This window comes from Acinonyx jubatus, chromosome E4 (assembly GCF_027475565.1).
Source record: "Acinonyx jubatus isolate Ajub_Pintada_27869175 chromosome E4, VMU_Ajub_asm_v1.0, whole genome shotgun sequence".
In the NCBI taxonomy this organism is placed as follows: domain Eukaryota; kingdom Metazoa; phylum Chordata; class Mammalia; order Carnivora; family Felidae; genus Acinonyx; species Acinonyx jubatus.
In genome coordinates, this window is record NC_069395.1 from 2,509,304 (window position 1) to 2,525,142 (window position 15,839).

The window sequence follows — 15,839 nt, forward strand, 5'->3', positions numbered from 1 at the left end:
AGGAACACGACACCGTCCCCTCGTGCCCATCCCCTTCCGAGCGGCTGAGCAGCAGGAAAGAAGCTGCTGAGGCCGCTGGCCCCGAGCCCTGTCCCAGGGCGCCCCTTTCCCATACAGCCCGCTGTCATCTTTGTCACCTTGCCCCTCCGCTAAGCCTCCCTGTGGTAAGGTCTCGTGTCTGCAAGGCCAGGCTCTCACGTCCTCAGGGTTCATGACTCCAGGATGACCGTCTCCTCCAAGCGGACCGAGAATGATGGCGGCTCCCCTGGCCTCCCTCTCCCCGCGCCTCCCTACACTCCGGACGTGCTTGATGGGGCACAGTCCCTCCCGCCTGACCCGCACCTTCTTCCCTATTTGCCTCTGTCCTCGAGCTGCCTGCCGGCGCCCACGGATCGGACTTACCAGCGGGCTGGGGTCCGCCTGAGAGAAGATGTACCGCAGGAAAACCCCCAGGTGGGCTGGCCGGGCCTTCAGCTTCTCGAGGTCCTGGAATATGATGTCGCTCTGGAAGGCAGACGCACGGGCGTGGCTGCGGTGCGCAGAGGCAGGATACAGCAGCATGGCCTGCGGCCTCGCCCCACGTCCCCCGTCGCCCGGGTCTGCAAGCTTCGGCGCCCACCCTGTGCCCCTCACGGCCGGTGTGGGTCTAACGGCTTCTAGTCAACAGCAGCCAGTGCGACAATGACGAAAGCAGGGAGTCAGGGAACCGTTACCTCGTTGTTGAAATAACCCGGGTCACAGTCTTCCTCTGGGCCAATAATTAAAGGCTTTGGGCTTTGGTCTGTGCCCTGCAGAGAGAGTCCAGATGCAGGGAGGTCAGGGGACACGGATCCAGGCCCCACACCACATCTGTGTGGTGACGGCATGGCACCGGTGAGGAGGACCGTGTGTGTCTGGCGAGAGCGCTGGCATCTCCCCACCTCCCCTGGTCTCAGAGGGCAGACCACAGTCTCCAGCGCCCGGAGTCAAGTTCCTCTGGGTGGGGAGGCCTGGGCATGTGCATGCGGAGACAGGAAGTGAGAGAAGGCGCTCTTCCTGTTTGCGAAAGACCCTGGGACGCAGTGCCAGCTCCTGCCGCCGCGGCCTGGGGCTCTGTTGGTCCCTTCGGCGGCCATGTCCACGTCCAGCACGGTGCCCACGGTGGCCCGGTCTCCGTCACAGGACAGCTTGGAGCCATCTCTGCCTCCTTGAGCAGGATGGGACGGAGCTGACCGTTCCCCCAGCCGGCTCAAGGGTCTACGGCAGGCCTCCACCACCTGCCTAAATTCCAGACTTCTGAGCATGGCATTCTCCCCTTCCTCCTCACGCCTGTTTTACTAGAAGCCCAACCCCTAACTGGTGTGTGGTCCGTGTCAGGTACAACGAGAGTTCATTCTGCACAGACGTGTCAGACGCTTCACTGGACAAGCTTTCTCCTGAAGGTTCCATGAACTTCCAAAGCTTTTCTACCAATGTTTTCCACTGAATTCAATCTGCCTCATTTCCAGGCATTCCCCAACACAGGCCCTGCTCTGGAGCCCGTCTGGACCACTTAACGCCCACTTTGCCCACTTTCTTCCAGGCCTAACATGCCCTCCCACCCGACTCGCTCAAGGGGTTTTTCCTGACAGCGCCTTCCAAAAACTCACTCACCCTGCTCTCCTGCTATTCGCAGACTCTTTGCTCAGAATGACAGAGTCAAAGAACGTGAGACCCAGAAGGTACGTCAGAGATCAGCGTGGCGCTCACTGACAAATGAAAACGCGAGGCCCGGGCAGACTGAACGTGGGGGCAGCTGCCTCTGTATTTCTCAGACACATCCTGGGCTGCCTCCTCTCCTGTAACACCCGGGTCTCTGCATCCCTCGGGGTCCAGGATCCCCAGGGATGGCGGATGGCCACTTCTGGGCCCTCGACAGCCCAGACCCTCGGCAAGCTTTCTGCGCTGAGCCCAGAGCCCTCTTCCCGGGTCTCCCCTCCTGGTTCTATTCTTGGGGGCAGCGCTTCCAAATCAGGTTTTCAGGACCCTGGGGCCACAGGACTTGCCCTGGGGTAGGGGGGATGCTGACGGGCTCAGGTCCCGGGGGAGCTGAGCTTTTACCTGTTTGTGGTACCAGGGTGCCAAATAAGAATAAGATTTTGCTGCAGAAAGAGAAAACTGAGGAGTAGTGTTCGGGAGAAAGACTGCACAAATCTATCTGTTGCTGTACACAGACAGCTGTCTGTCCCTCGGGCGTCCTTCCCTTCCCTGCACACGTATTCACCGTCTTCACACAGCCCGAGACAGCGTTCAAACATCCACTCAAGCCACGTTCGTCCTTCCGTCTTGTTCTCTAGGCAAAAGTCTATCAGGAAGCAGGTGTGGCCAGAGGGGTCCAGGCCACGCACTGGAATGTGGTTCTGAAGGAGGGGAGGAGGGGAGGGAGAGCCACAGGGGGCTCTGGACCCCTCACCTGGTCGCTGGCGCCGGGCACCGGTGCGTCCGAGCCCTGCCGCCGATGGTGCTGGGCCACCCTGGCCATGATCACAGGGGAGGTTCGGGGACTGTCCAGCCCAGGGTCTGACAGTGCCGAGTTCCGATTCTTCAGCACCTAGAGGAACAGAGAGCCCATCCAGAAACTCACGCTCTGCTCGTGTGGTGAGGCCCATGCCCGGTGGCGCACGCGCACTCCCCAGTGCTTCCTCCGCGCCTGCCACGACTCTGGGCCCGCGTTAGGCGCACCGGGCTCGATGCTCACAACCGCCCTTTGAGGCAGATACTACCTCTCCTCCCGCTTCTCACATAAGGAAACCAAGACTCGGGAAGGTCATGAGATTTGCTGAAGGTCGGGACCCAGCCACGGGTATTCCCTGGAGTCAACCCAGCCCACAGCCTTCCTCTCTAAGCCAGGTCGCCTCTCTGACACCCGGCCGTCAGGATACCTGGAACGCATCCTGGGTCCTGTAAGGACACGCTAATACAATTCCAACTATTACTTAGAATTACGGTGTAAGTGTGTTAATTAACCTGGCTCAGCAGGTGTCTTACAGACATCACGATTACTTCTTCTGTTCACTTGCACTTTCAGCTTGCAAGTTTATATCTGCAATTTACATATGCAAATAGAGAACAGCTGGGAGGTAACGCTAGGCCAGAACCAAGTCTTCTGACCGCTGCAGAAAAGATGAGCTGTTCAAGGACAGTGAGGTCTGTGAGAGAGAGAGGGGCCGCCGCTCTGCCTCGGCCGGCTCGGGGTGTCCACCTGAGAGGGAGACCCGTGTGTGCGGTGAGGCCGCGGTTTTCGCGGACAGGCTCTGCTCCCTCACGCCCAGAGGCTCCCCACACGTCGTCCGCCTTCCTCCGCCGATTCTTTACAGAACGGAAGGCGGCTCCGACAGCCCCGCACGCAGGGCGCACGTGCAGCCCCTTCCGTGCCCAGAGCACAGCGACGAGAACCCTTGGAGCTGGGAGCGTGCACAGACGGCAGGACCTGTGGGTGCCCGGAGAGCGGACGCCGACGGTGGTTTCAGACGGGGCTGGCCCCCTGTGGGCACTCACCTCGCCGAGGGAGGGGAAGCGCTCTGCCCCAGAGTCCAAGCCGCTGTCCCCCTCCTGGGAATCCAGAGAGAGCCGGCCTGGGAAGGAGACAGATGACACGGAAGGTGGCATCATGGCCTGGGGGGCCCGTGGGCAGGGTAGGGGGGCGACGTGCCACCTTCCCTCCTTTCCGCGTTTCCCTCAGGTCAGATGCTCTACACCCGGCTCTCACCCACCAGTGTGCCTGTGCCCGGGCCACGTCAGTCCCGGAATGAGACTCTGCTGTGCCAGATCACCGAGAGTCTTGCCCCTGACCCCAGTGTGGCCTCCCAAGGGCCTGACTGCTGTCATCACAGTTCCTCTCTGGTCCGCAGCCGTCGGTGCTGCGGTCACGCACTGCCGTCTACCGACTGAGCCGCCCCCCGCTGCCCCTGTGCGTGGATGTCGCTTTCTCTCCCTATGCTTGTGCCCGGAGCAGGGCCTCCAGTCAGTCTTTCCTGAACCTGCCCCAGGGGGAGGGGACAGTGAGTAAGGAACCTGGACCAGAGTATGGAGAGCTGGGCCGACTTACCTTCTGACGACCTCTGGCCGGTGTCACCGTACAGGGACAGCAGGTCCTAAAAAACAAAGGTGCCGAGGGTGGCAAGTTCTGCAAGCCTCTCTCCTACTTGTTTCCTCCTCCAGCCACCCCTTCCCTCATCTCCGCAGAGAGTATCTGCCGCAGTGAGCGGCTGCTTCTGATTTGTTGCCTAAAAATGCCCAGACTGGGGAGCCAGTGCATCGTGGGTAGTCGGGAGGATGGTGGAAGCGGAGAAATTCTTCAAACCCACGGATTTGCCGCCCCGGACCTCAAAGCATCTACTGCCTCGGTTGGGCTGGACGCAGAAGGAGCTTCCCGCCAGGAAAGCTGGTGACTGAGGGCAGCGGAGGAGGGCTGGCTGGCCTCTAACTGCCGCTGACCGACAGACAGGACGGGGCTGGGGGGATGGGACTATGGTGACAGAGCTTGGCTGCTCGGGAAGCCCGCCCTTCTAGATCTCGTCTAGGCTTTCGGGAAGCCCGAGGCAGGGACAGCTCTCTGCCATAACTGAGGAGCCCAGAGACCTCACGTGACGTGCCCAAGCTACACAGCAGGAAAACTGACGCCGGGGCTGGCGACCCGACCCACCGCCCCGCAGAGCACACGGGTGTGGACAGTGGCAGGGGCATGCTTCTCTCCCGCAATACCGCCCCGCTCCAGCAGGCCCTGCTGTGACCTCCGTTCTACAGACAAAGACACCGAGCCTCCCGGGAAGTACGGAGCCTGCCCAAGTCTTACAGAAGGCGAGCACAGAACCTGAGCTCCTACCAGCCATGCGACACTGACTGTCCTTCAGAAGACACAACGGTTCAAATCTGACTAGCCTGCGGTTCCCAGACATTTTGATCTGGATGCTCTAAAGAAGAAGGTCATCCTCCAACAAGTTCTACCAGCTTTGGCAAAACTATCCTTGGAGATCTTAAAGTTTCTGGCGGGTTCCTTCTTATTTACCCAAAGAGTTAAGGCCTGATGGAGATTCAGACGGATGCTAATAACAAAGCCCTTGACGAGGACAGGTAAGGACACTCCTCTCTGGCAACTCCGTTTACGCAAAACGGTCAGCGCTGTGGGTCCCTCACTTGGGCTGATGTGCAAAGTGCTGGGACGGGGGCTGAAAGGAGCCTCCAGACGTGCGCCGTGTGAGATCGCTCAGGGACGACCGTCAGCTCCAAGGACAGCACTGGGGAGCAGGTGACAGGGAGACTGAAGCCAAGGGCCCGACTTCGTTCGTGCGTGTTTCCTTCCGCCACAGGCTCATCGGGGGCAGGAAGGGGCCCTTTGGCGCTAAAGAAAGAATTGCTGCCCTCCGTTCCCTGTAAAGTCCTGGACGCTTACTGGTCAGCCCCGGGTCCTGCATGGCTCCAGAAGCCCATCCGGCTCTCCGTGCTCTGCCCCCGGCCGTCTGCGCGGCACCCGCCTGGAGCCCAGCCTGCGTCACTCACCGCAGAGCCACCCGTCTCCTGCTGGATCTTCCGCTGTAACTGAGTGACGCGCCTCCGGGCGCCCTCCATCTGTTCTTCCAGCGGGCTGGCGGGGTTCCGGCTGTACACCTCGCAGATCCGCTGGGGATGGGCGAGGGTGACGGGGGAAGGCAGAAGGTGGTTAGTGGAGGACAGACAACTCACGGGGGCAGGGAACGGGGAGTCACCCCACAACAAAGAGAAGAGATGGGAGCTCTCTGCCTTCGGGAGACGCACGTTAGGAGGAGGGGGAGGTGTGGAGGCGGTGAGGGCGCAGGCGATGCTGGAGAGGGACGGCAGGAAGGCCCGGGCAGTCTCTCCCTCTCCTGCTCCAGGGCGGATGCACAGCGTCCCCGTGGAGCAGCCGGATGTGCGTGCCCGGCTGGACGCTCACCCGGCGCGCTTACAGCCTGGGCTGTGTGCTCGGGGAGGCTGGACTTGAACTTTGCCACCCGTGCTCACTAGCTGCGTAGACCCGCAAGCTGGACCGGGTCCTCGCGGATAAAACGGGGACAGCTGGGAGACCTGAACGCCATAGCGTCCATGAGGACTCAGCGGGAGCAGCTACTGTAATTTCACTCTGGAAGGAAGTGTTGGCTCGCAATTAAACAAGATGGTGGGTGCACACGTTCTCGAAGCTCATCTGAGGCCCCCCCTGCCACCTGCCAACCGCATTTTACAACCCCCCACTTCTCGTTCCATCCCGTCCGAGCCGCCCAGCACACGACATCACATCCCGGGCCCGGCCCTTGGAGAAGCCCTGCTTCCAGCTCCCCGGACTCTGCTGAGACGCTGCTCATGCCCTCGGGCTCCCCTCCAGTGGCTCCTTCCCCCCATCCTGCGAGCACACGAGCCCTTCCGTCAGTTATGACTACCCTCAGCCCTTTCACCCTCCATCCACGGACACACCTCCAGACACGGGTCCACCCTCGGGGCCAGACCCTGCTGCCCGCAAATGATCTGACTGCTACTCCTCCAAGGAGCCCGATGACCCAAGGCCAAAGCCAGAGGCCTGGCCCCAGCCGTCACCTCTCCAGTGCCCCCTCCTCGGACAGCCGCCCCGGTGCCCCCCACCCTCCCTCACAGCTGCCCGCAGCCTCGCCTGGTCTCCACCCCGCCTTGCGTGCCAGCCATGCCAGTGTAGGACACGCATATGCAGGGACACGTGGCGTGGCCCTGGCCTTTAAGGAACTCAGTCCCGCAGGGAGGAGGACAGATAATTGAAATCTGAATGCAACAGCAACCATAGCAGCGATGTTACGGGCGGGTGGGTGCGTGTGCAGTAAGAGCACCGGAGCATCACGTTCTATCCCTGCGCGCTCTCCTCCTCTGGCCCCGGCACCCTGGGTGACACCACCCGGTCCCCACTTTTAACTACCAGCTCGGGCTGAGGATGCCTGAACCTCTGTCCCAACCCTGCCCTCTCCCTTGAGGCTCAACCCTGTCACGTCCACCGGCCGGGTCCACGGCCTTTTTATCTGAACGTCGCACGGTCAACCGAAGCTGACCTTCATTTCCTGCCCCTGGACCCGCCCCGCTCCTCTGCCTCTGAGATGTCCCCGTGGCTCCCCGTGGCCTTCTGGTGTGTCCACGCACAGAACACGCATCTCCGTGGAGACTGCTGGTCTGGAGGTGTGATCATTCCCATTCAAAACCCTGACCAATCCCACGGTCTTCAGAATAAACCCCAAGCTCAGACGGAATTCTAGGCCCAAAGTACGTTCCAGAGTGAAACAGACCGAACCCAAACTCAAGGGCCACCTCAGGAAGCCTGCTCTGATTACGGCATGATTATTCCTTCTTTTGGGCTTCTGTGCCCTCAAAAACCGTTGTAAAAACTGTTGACACGTGATTCACGTAACGTAACCCTCACCGTTTTAAAGTGCCCAATTCAGTGGCCTGGAGCGCCTTCGCAGAGCATACAAGCCGCCGTGGAATTCCCGAACGCGGCTACCACCCGACAGGACGGCGGTCACTCTCAACCTCTCCCCTCCTCCACCCCCGAAACCACTAATTTACTTTCTCTCTTTACAGACTTCCCTATTTGGGACTTGCACGTAAATGTCATCCTACAGCCTGTGGCCTTCTGTGCCTGGCTCTCTCACGAGCAACACGTGTTCGGGGTCCCCGTGTGGTGCAGCGTGTGTCCGACCTTGTTATGGCTGAGTACGGACAGACCACCTCCGTTTACCAACAACTTTTGGCTTGTTTCCACTTTGGGGCCGTTATGACCAATGGTACGAAGAACGTTCACGTGCAGGTTTCTGCCTGGATGTGTGTTTTCAGTCCTCTCGGGTTGTACCCAGGAGTGGAATCGATGCATCTGCGATCCTCTGCGTGTAGGATCTGGAAGAATTGCCAAGCCGTTTTCCACAGCGGCTGCGTGCCTGCACGTCCCCCCCGGCAATGGTGGGAACAGATGAGGATAACGAGCATGCAGACAAAATACACAGGCTACTGTCACCAACAACTGTTATTTTCTGTTATTCTGGCTCTAACCACCCTAATGGGTGCGGAGCAGTGCTGTGGGGCTTTGATCGCATCACCCTAACGACTGATGATGTGGAGCGTCTTTTCACGAGCTTATTGGCCATCTCTACGTTTTCTTTACTGACTATTCAAATCTTTGGCCAACTTTTAAGGCGCTCACGTGTCTTTTTTACTATTAAGTTTTGAGAGTCCTTTACGCAGTCTGGTACTAGGCCCTTACTGGATATATGAGTTGCTAGTATTTTCTCCATTCTGCGGGCTGTCTTTTTACTTTCTTGACAGTGTTCTTTGATGCACGAAGGTTCTGAATTTGGATGAAGTTCAATTTATTTTATTTTATATTTTTCGCTGTTTCTACTTCTGGTGTTTTACCTAAGAAAACGTTGCCTAATCCAAGGTCGTGAAGACTCATACCTATGTTTTCTTTTTAAGTTTTATTTATTTATTTTGAGAGGAGGGGGGTAGTGAGCATATGTGCGAGATGGAGGAGGGGCAGAGAGAGAGGAGAGAGAGAGAGAATCCCAAGCGGTCTCCATGCTGTCGGCACAGAGCCCAGTGTGGGGTTCAATCCCATGAACCCTGAGATCACGACCTGAGCCGAAGTCAGATGCTTAACTGACTGGGCCGCCCAGGCGCCCCGAGAGTTTTGCAGTTTCAAAAAATAGTTTTAGTTCTTACATGTGAGTCTTCGAGCGGTTTGGAATGAATTCTGGGAATCGTGTGAGGTATGGGTCCGTGTCCGTTCTCTGCGTGCGGACGGCCAGGTGGCCCAGCACTGGTTGTGGACTCTGTCCACTAAATGGTCTTGGCATCTGTCAAAAACCAACTGACTATATTTGTACGGTTTAATTTCTGGACTGTGACTTCTCTTCTCCTGATGTGTAGGCCTGTCCTGATCACCGCGTGACACGAACACACTTAAGTACCTCTACGCATTATAACGTGGGGGAAGCCGTACCTCCCTTCATCCGCCAACCCTCTGCTGGAGTACAAGCGCCACGAGGAAAGAGCATCTCTCATTTGTCTCTGTGCCGACATCGCTGTGCTCCACCCCGCCACACAGATTCCATGCCCGCTGAACCCAGGAGTGCGTCTTCACGTGTGCATGCCTTTGGCTGACGCGGTCCGTTCACCGCGGTCCCTCTGCATTGGTTCCACCCACAGAAGTCCCTCTTGGAGGCCTCTCTCTGGTGTCCCTGCGTCTCCTGTCATTCACCAACTGCTCTCTTCCATGTCCCCTACCAACTGGCCCATCGTGCTACAAATCTCCTCTGTCAGCACAGTCGCGTCGAGGGCAAGACGCGCCTCATCTTTCGGTCTCTGAACGCTGCCCAACAACAGGGCTTTCCGTGCAGCGAACGCTCACGGCAACGTGAACTGAAATGGAGGGGCCGGGCCAGGACCTGGCTGCCCGCCACAGTGAGAGCGCATCACCCCCGCCCCCGCCTGAACCTCACTCTGCACCCCTCCCACCGACGGGGCCCCCACCCGCCCCGCCTCCCTCCCCAGGGAGCCCGAGGCCTTGCTCAGTTCTGGTGCTCCCTGGCTGTGCTCTCCTCGCCCGTCACCTGCTGGCGTGGGGCCTGCGGATCTACTACTCCGACCTGACCAGGTGCTCTGGTCCCTATTCCCCTTCTCAGCCGGGCTGCGCAGTCACGAATCCCACGGCCCACGAGGTCCAGCTGGTAGGTAGGGTTTGGCCATGACGGGCTGCGCGCCCGGAGTGAGGTCGTGCACTTGGCTGCGGGTTTCACTACAGCCGCGGCCAGTCGCCCTGAGCAGGGGCCTTACCTGTAACTCCTTTTCCTCCTGCTTCAGCATATTCCGAAGGATCTGGGTGGCATGTTTTTGGAATTCGGGATCCTGGGAACGGAGCATAGGACAGGTGAGGGCTGGGAACAGCCCCGCGGCTTAATTCTCCTCTACCTGCTGATTTCTCAGGCGAGAAAAGCCACCACAGCAGCCTGGGCCGCGCAGGCGTGGGAGTGACACTCGGCCCCTCACTTCCCTCAGGGCTTCTACTGCGGAGTTTCCCAGAAGCCTTGGCCGTAACCACCTCTGCTGTCCAACGGCTCCCAAGTCTCCTGGGACTTCTGCTCTGCCTTCCTCCCCACTGGAGGTCCCGTCCCGTCTCCCAACTACGCCCTCTCCGTCCTCTTAGCTCCTGTCCCGGGTCCGCCCCCTCCTGGTGTCTGTCCTTTCCCAATTCTCTGCCTACAGCAGGGCTCCATGTCCCCCTCCTCCCCAGTGTATTCCACGGTCTTGCAGCAACGGCTGGGAGTGCGGGGGAGCTGTGGAGCAGGGCCCTTGAGGGCCTCCTCGGGGTCTCCCCCATTTAGGAGGCACGAGCCCACTGCTGTCTGGAAAGACCACGCGTTTGCGTGGAAGGGGGACACTAAGGATGCAGTGGCCACTTTCTTGCAGCCAGCCTCTCTCTGCTCTGCTTTCTGACAGGCTTCACGGATCTCGGGGTTGTCTTCTCACCAGAACACTGAGCTACAACCTGCTTTCCTCCCCACGGATGACAGCTGAGGAGGGGAGCTCACCTGCAGTGGTTTGGGCCCCGTGATGTGCTGTGGAGGGGGCGGAGGCGGAGGCGGAGGAGGCGGTGGGACCGTGGGGGCGACTCGGGGGGCTCCGGCTGGGGCTGGGTCCTGTTGCAGCCCAGAGACGCTGACGGATGAGGGGGAAGAGCCCAGGAGGGTCAGTGCAACGTAGGCACCAGCTGGAGGAAGACAGACAAGGAGAGGCTTGCTCGCGGCACATTGTTCTGGACGGCAGACACTCAAGCTACAGAGGGGGTCCTCCTTCTCCTTGCGCGGAGCTTAAAATTCTGCAGATAAAATTCTCTGCACTTTAACGCCCTGTCATCCCTAATCCCAGCTCACTGGCCCTGCGTTCCTTCCCTTCCTTCACGTGGAACGCTCAACCACAGTCCCACAGGGATACGTGGCCGTACTCCCCAGCGGCCACCTGTCCAGCTCTCGTGTCATTCAGTCAAGCCCCTGGCACACAGGAGGCACGTGGAAGCTAACCCCCCGCCCCCTTGGCCCACCCACCAACTCTTTCCTCAAATCTGTTGCTTCTGTTTCATTACCTGGGCAGGCCTGACTGTTGTGTCTTCCTGGCTACAAACAGGGTGTTTCTGCTTCCCTCCCCCGCAGATAGGAAACCAATGAGAAAGGCTGTCTGTGGGGGGACAGGCAGTGAATGGTACTGGAGGGGCCTGATATGGATACGGTCCACATGGGCGTGTAGGGAGACAAGAGGCCACTGTCTGCACGTGCAGTGACCACAGGGAACGGGGGCAGGCCCAGCGGATCAGGTTTAAAGACGTGACCCCGGCTGCCTCTGTCACATACAAAGGAGGCTCCGGGTCAAGGGGCCTGCCCCACAGCCCACCTGCTCCCCTACTTGCTGTGCTCGGCTCTCTCCAACTCACATTTGATAAGCTTTACCACCTCCAGGTGGGAGCTGTTGGTCACCATGGTGCCGTTCACCTGTTGGGGGACAGATGCTATTAAGTAACCAGATGGATGCACAGAATCCTTCTCAAGTTCGCAATGTCACTCCTTCAAAGCCATTTTCCAGTGCTCTCCAGACACCTCCGGTCACTTGTTTGCTCTGTTCTCATCTGCTGTACATTCTGTCCTCCCAGTCAGTCTGTGAGGATCCAGGGATGAGACCTGCAGCTTCATCTGTTATTTCTGGTAGGTTCCATACCAGCTTCCTGCCCACACTCCTGTCACCTGCCCCAGCCTGTGTCCTCTTCACGAGAGGACCGAGGGATATCCTCGTCTAGGATCTCCTAAGCACGTCTAGGACTCTGTGCTGGGTGGACAGGGCGGGCAGGTGACAGTAGGTGGCAGCTGGCCAGGACCTCAGGTCAGTGCAGTGTGGGGACGGAATCCTAAGGCACTGGGCCCCTCGCTGGCCTCAGCCTCTCCGTCTTAACTGTATTTTTGTTGTTTGTTAAATGAATGGAAAGATAAAACCCATCCCAGAAGCTCGGTTGCTTAGAGTCAAGAAGGGCCAAGGATGGGGCTCCTAGAGGCTGCCCCTGCTGCCAGGCACACCCCGGCTCCTCTCGTGGCCCCACCCCCAACCCGGGGGCCCCCGGTGGCAGCGAGGCTGGAGGGTGCAGGTGCCAGACAGAAGGGGAGGGGCACTCACTTTGATGATCCGGTCGCCTTCTTTGACACCAGCTCTCATGGCTGCCCCTCCTGTAGGGAGACGACCTGGTCAGCAGAGCCCGGCCACCCTCCCCAGAGGTCACTGACCCTGCCCTGCGGTCCCTCCGACTTGTCTTCTCAGCCCCTTGTGTCAGGACCTCAAATGCCGGGGATGCCTCTTGTCTTGCTCCAGTGACCAGACTTCCAGCGGCCAGACCACGGTGCTGGAGAGGCAGGCCGGGCTCCGGGGAGTGGGCGTGCGCTTTATTCGAATGTGTCTGGATGTCCCAGACCAGTAAGAGCTACTTCCTATGATCCAGTGGGAAGGATGGGTTTACCGTATCAACTGTACTGTTAGCATAATGATAGTTATTAACAGGAATATGGACAAAAGGATAAAAATGAGGTTTCCAAGCATCCTTCTGAAGCCCTGAAGGGTTCAGGGGTATCCTGGGGTTCATATCAATAAAGATGGTCATGGTCACTCACTGTCAAAATTTGTTTCAGGCTATTTAGTTCCTCCCTTTAAAATGCGCCACATTAAGAGCTTCTGATTGAGACTTACTGAGACACTGCCCCTTGGCCAGAGGCTGCGCTGGCTGTGACTGCCGTGTGGTTTTCCATGACTCAGTCCTGGTCTGATTTACATCCAGGAAGCATAAGAAACACGAAAGCTGAGGCTAGCTAACGAGCGGCATGAAGACTGTTTTCGTGAATCTGCCCCAGATGATCATTCAATCTGTGAGCTGCACTCATCTGATCAAAACAAAACTCCCACAAAGCACACATAGATGTTTCTGGTCTAAAAAGAGATTCTACAGCGCTGACTGCGTCCCAGTTTGGCTTTTCAATACGGGACTCAAGACTACGCCCTCGTCTCCAGCGTGCTATTTACAGAAGAGGACTCGAAAGGAGCGTGAAATGCTCTACCCTGTGTCTGGAAACCAAAGGTGGGAAAGAAAGTAGGAAACACACGTGGTGATTTCTAGTAACTTAGTGATTCGGAAAAAAAAACAGTCTCCAGAGTAAAGGAACCGGAGAAGCTCTCAAGCCTCAGTGAGCATGAGTCACTGGGGGATGTGTTCAAAGGCATGACCCCTGGCCCCCTGGTAGAGAGTGATTCAGTAATTGTGGCCGTGGGCTCAGGACGAGGGTGGCAGCCATCCTGGGGTCCGGGTGACTCTGACGTCGGCAGGGCACCAACCACACTCTGAGAAACTGAACTAGAGAAGCCTAAGGTCAGGGAAAGACCGTAACAACCACTTCGTTACTCCCGAGAGGTCAACGCTGATGCCAATGTAGGCTCTCCTTGTCTCCTGCCCCAAATGCACACACACGTGTGCAGAGACACCCGTGCACAGACACACACATGGACAGACACACCCCTTAACTCTGGGTCCGACTCTGCTTGGGCCTCAGGGCAGGGACATGTAAGAGGGCTGAGCTGCACCCGAGGGACCGCAGGCCGCAGAGGTGAAGGACGAGCATTTTGTCCCCACCAGCTCCGTCTCCCCTGTCCAGCAGCAGGGACAACACGGAAGCAGAGAACAGAAGTATCTCTTCAGAGCTCTGTCCTCGGACAGGAAAACAAGCCCCACAGACACAAGTTAACTCCCAAACATCTGAGCTGCAATTATTTATATCCTCGTGTGATCTACAGACCTCATTTTGGTCATGAATTTGAAATTCTCTTTTTACTTTTCCCATAAACAAATCCCAGCTATTTCCTCAAAATTACTTAAAGTCTATTTTTCTTCCCACTTTGCAATGTACTTAGTGTGAAATGCTAGCCTGCTCATGGGCACACCTTGTCTTACTGTACTTTGCAGGCAGTGGGTTTTACAAATGAAAGTTTTGCGGGAGGGGCGCCTGGGTGGCTCAGTCGGTTAAGCGTCCGACTTCGGCTCAGGTCATGATCTCGCGGTCCGTGAGTTCGAGCCCCACGTTGGGCTCTGTGCTGACGGCTCGGAGCCTGGAGCCCGCTTGGGATTCTGTGTCTCCCTCTCTCTCTGCCCCTCCCCCGCTCATGCTCTGTCTCAAAAATAAATAAAAACATTAAACAAAAACCTTAAACAAATGAAAGGTTTGCGGGAACCAGCGTCGAGCAAGTCTGTCGGTGCCATTTTTCCAGCAGCGTTTGCTCACCTCCTGTCTCAGTGCCACATTTTGGTGATTCTCACAATATCTAAAACTTTTCTGTTATTATATTTTTATGGTGATCTGTGACGAGTGATCTTTTTTAGGTTAAAAAACTTATTTACATTAACCTGTATTTTTATTCTTGAGGGAAAGAGAGAGCGTGCGCGCGTGCGAGAGAGCGCGTGTGTGCGCACCCAGGGGAGAGAGGCAGAGGGAGAGGGAGAGAGAGAATCCTAAGCAGGATCCAGGATCCATGCTCAGTGCAGAGCCCGATGCGGGGCTTGATCCCACAACCATGGGATCATGACCTGAGCCAAAATCAGGAGTCAGACGCTCAACCGACTGAGCCACCCAGGTGCGCCTGCGACGAGTGACGTTTGGTGTTACTGCTGTGATGGTGTGGGGGGCACCACGAGCGGTGCCCTGTAAGACGGTGAACTGGACAGATGCTCCGCCGACGGCCGTGCCCCGTCTCTCTCCCTTCCTCAGCCGCCCTGTTCCCTGAGACACAGCAGCAGTGACATCAGGCCGATCACTGACCTACAACGGCGCTGAGTGTGCAGTGAAAGGCAGAGTCTCGCGCCCGTCGCTTGAAATTGGAAGCTGGCGGCGATTCGGCTCAGGGGGGAAGGCGCGTCCAAAGCCCAGATACACTGAACGCTTAGGCCTCCCGCACCCGACGCTTGGCCATGTTGTGAACGCGAGGGAAGGTTCCTGAAGGAAATGAGAAGTGCTGTTCCAGGGAACATGCGGAAGACGAGAAAGCTAAACGGCCTTACTGCCGATGCGGAGAAAGTCTGAGTGGTCCGGACGGAGCATCACACGCACCACGTCCCCGGTCCAGAGCCCGGTCCAGAGCAAGGCCCGCGCTGTCTTCGTTCTGCGGAGGCCGAGCGAGGGCAGGAGGCCGCACGGGCACGGCGAGACGCTGGCTGAGGCTGGTCCGCGAGGTCTCGGGAAAGAAGCCGCCTGCGCGACACAGAAGCACAGGGAGAAGCATCCGGGGCCGATGCAGAAGCCGCGGCAAGTTCTCCGGAAGATCCAGCTGAGAGGATTCACCAGGGTGGCCACGCTCACCAACAGATCCTCAGTGTGGACCAGACAGTCTCATGTTGGAAGGGGACGCCGTCCAGGACTCTCGTGGCCAGACGGGACAAGTCAGGGCCCGGTTCCCAAGCTTCGAAGGACGGGCCGACTCTTGTCAGGGGCTAACGCGGCTGGTGACTGTAAGCTGAAGCTCCTTGAACTTTCCCAAATTCTTGGGGCCCTTAAGAATCACGCTAAACCTACTCTGTCTGTGCTCTAGAAATGGAACAACAAAGCCTGGAGGGCAGTACATCTGTTTACAACATAGCTTACTGAATATCTTATGTCCCCCATTGGGACCTGCTGTGCAGAAAAAAAAAAAGAAGAAAAAAAAAGATTTCTTTCAAAATATTACTGCTCCAGGGGCCTGGGTGACTCGGTTGGTTAAGCGTCCGACTTCGGCTCAGGTCATGATCT

The 15,839-nt window shown here is 57.9% G+C and overlaps 1 protein-coding gene across 9 annotated transcripts in view; it reads right to left on the minus strand.

Annotated features, from left to right (window-relative positions):
* Nucleotides 1-15,839, minus strand: part of ARHGEF11 (Rho guanine nucleotide exchange factor 11) — an 86,873-nt gene that overhangs the window by 23,591 nt on the left and 47,443 nt on the right. For all 9 annotated transcript variants that reach the window (XM_027048336.2, XM_027048334.2, XM_027048329.2 and 6 more), the window contains 10 exons: nucleotides 12,199-12,248; nucleotides 11,468-11,525; nucleotides 10,572-10,750; nucleotides 9,817-9,888; nucleotides 5,518-5,637; nucleotides 4,067-4,112; nucleotides 3,517-3,593; nucleotides 2,432-2,569; nucleotides 714-788; nucleotides 403-504 (listed from right to left, as the gene is read on the minus strand). In XM_027048336.2, coding sequence (XP_026904137.2) covers nucleotides 403-504; nucleotides 714-788; nucleotides 2,432-2,569; nucleotides 3,517-3,593; nucleotides 4,067-4,112; nucleotides 5,518-5,637; nucleotides 9,817-9,888; nucleotides 10,572-10,750; nucleotides 11,468-11,525; nucleotides 12,199-12,248 — 917 coding nt within the window. The remainder of the gene's footprint in view (nucleotides 1-402; nucleotides 505-713; nucleotides 789-2,431; nucleotides 2,570-3,516; nucleotides 3,594-4,066; nucleotides 4,113-5,517; nucleotides 5,638-9,816; nucleotides 9,889-10,571; nucleotides 10,751-11,467; nucleotides 11,526-12,198; nucleotides 12,249-15,839) is intronic.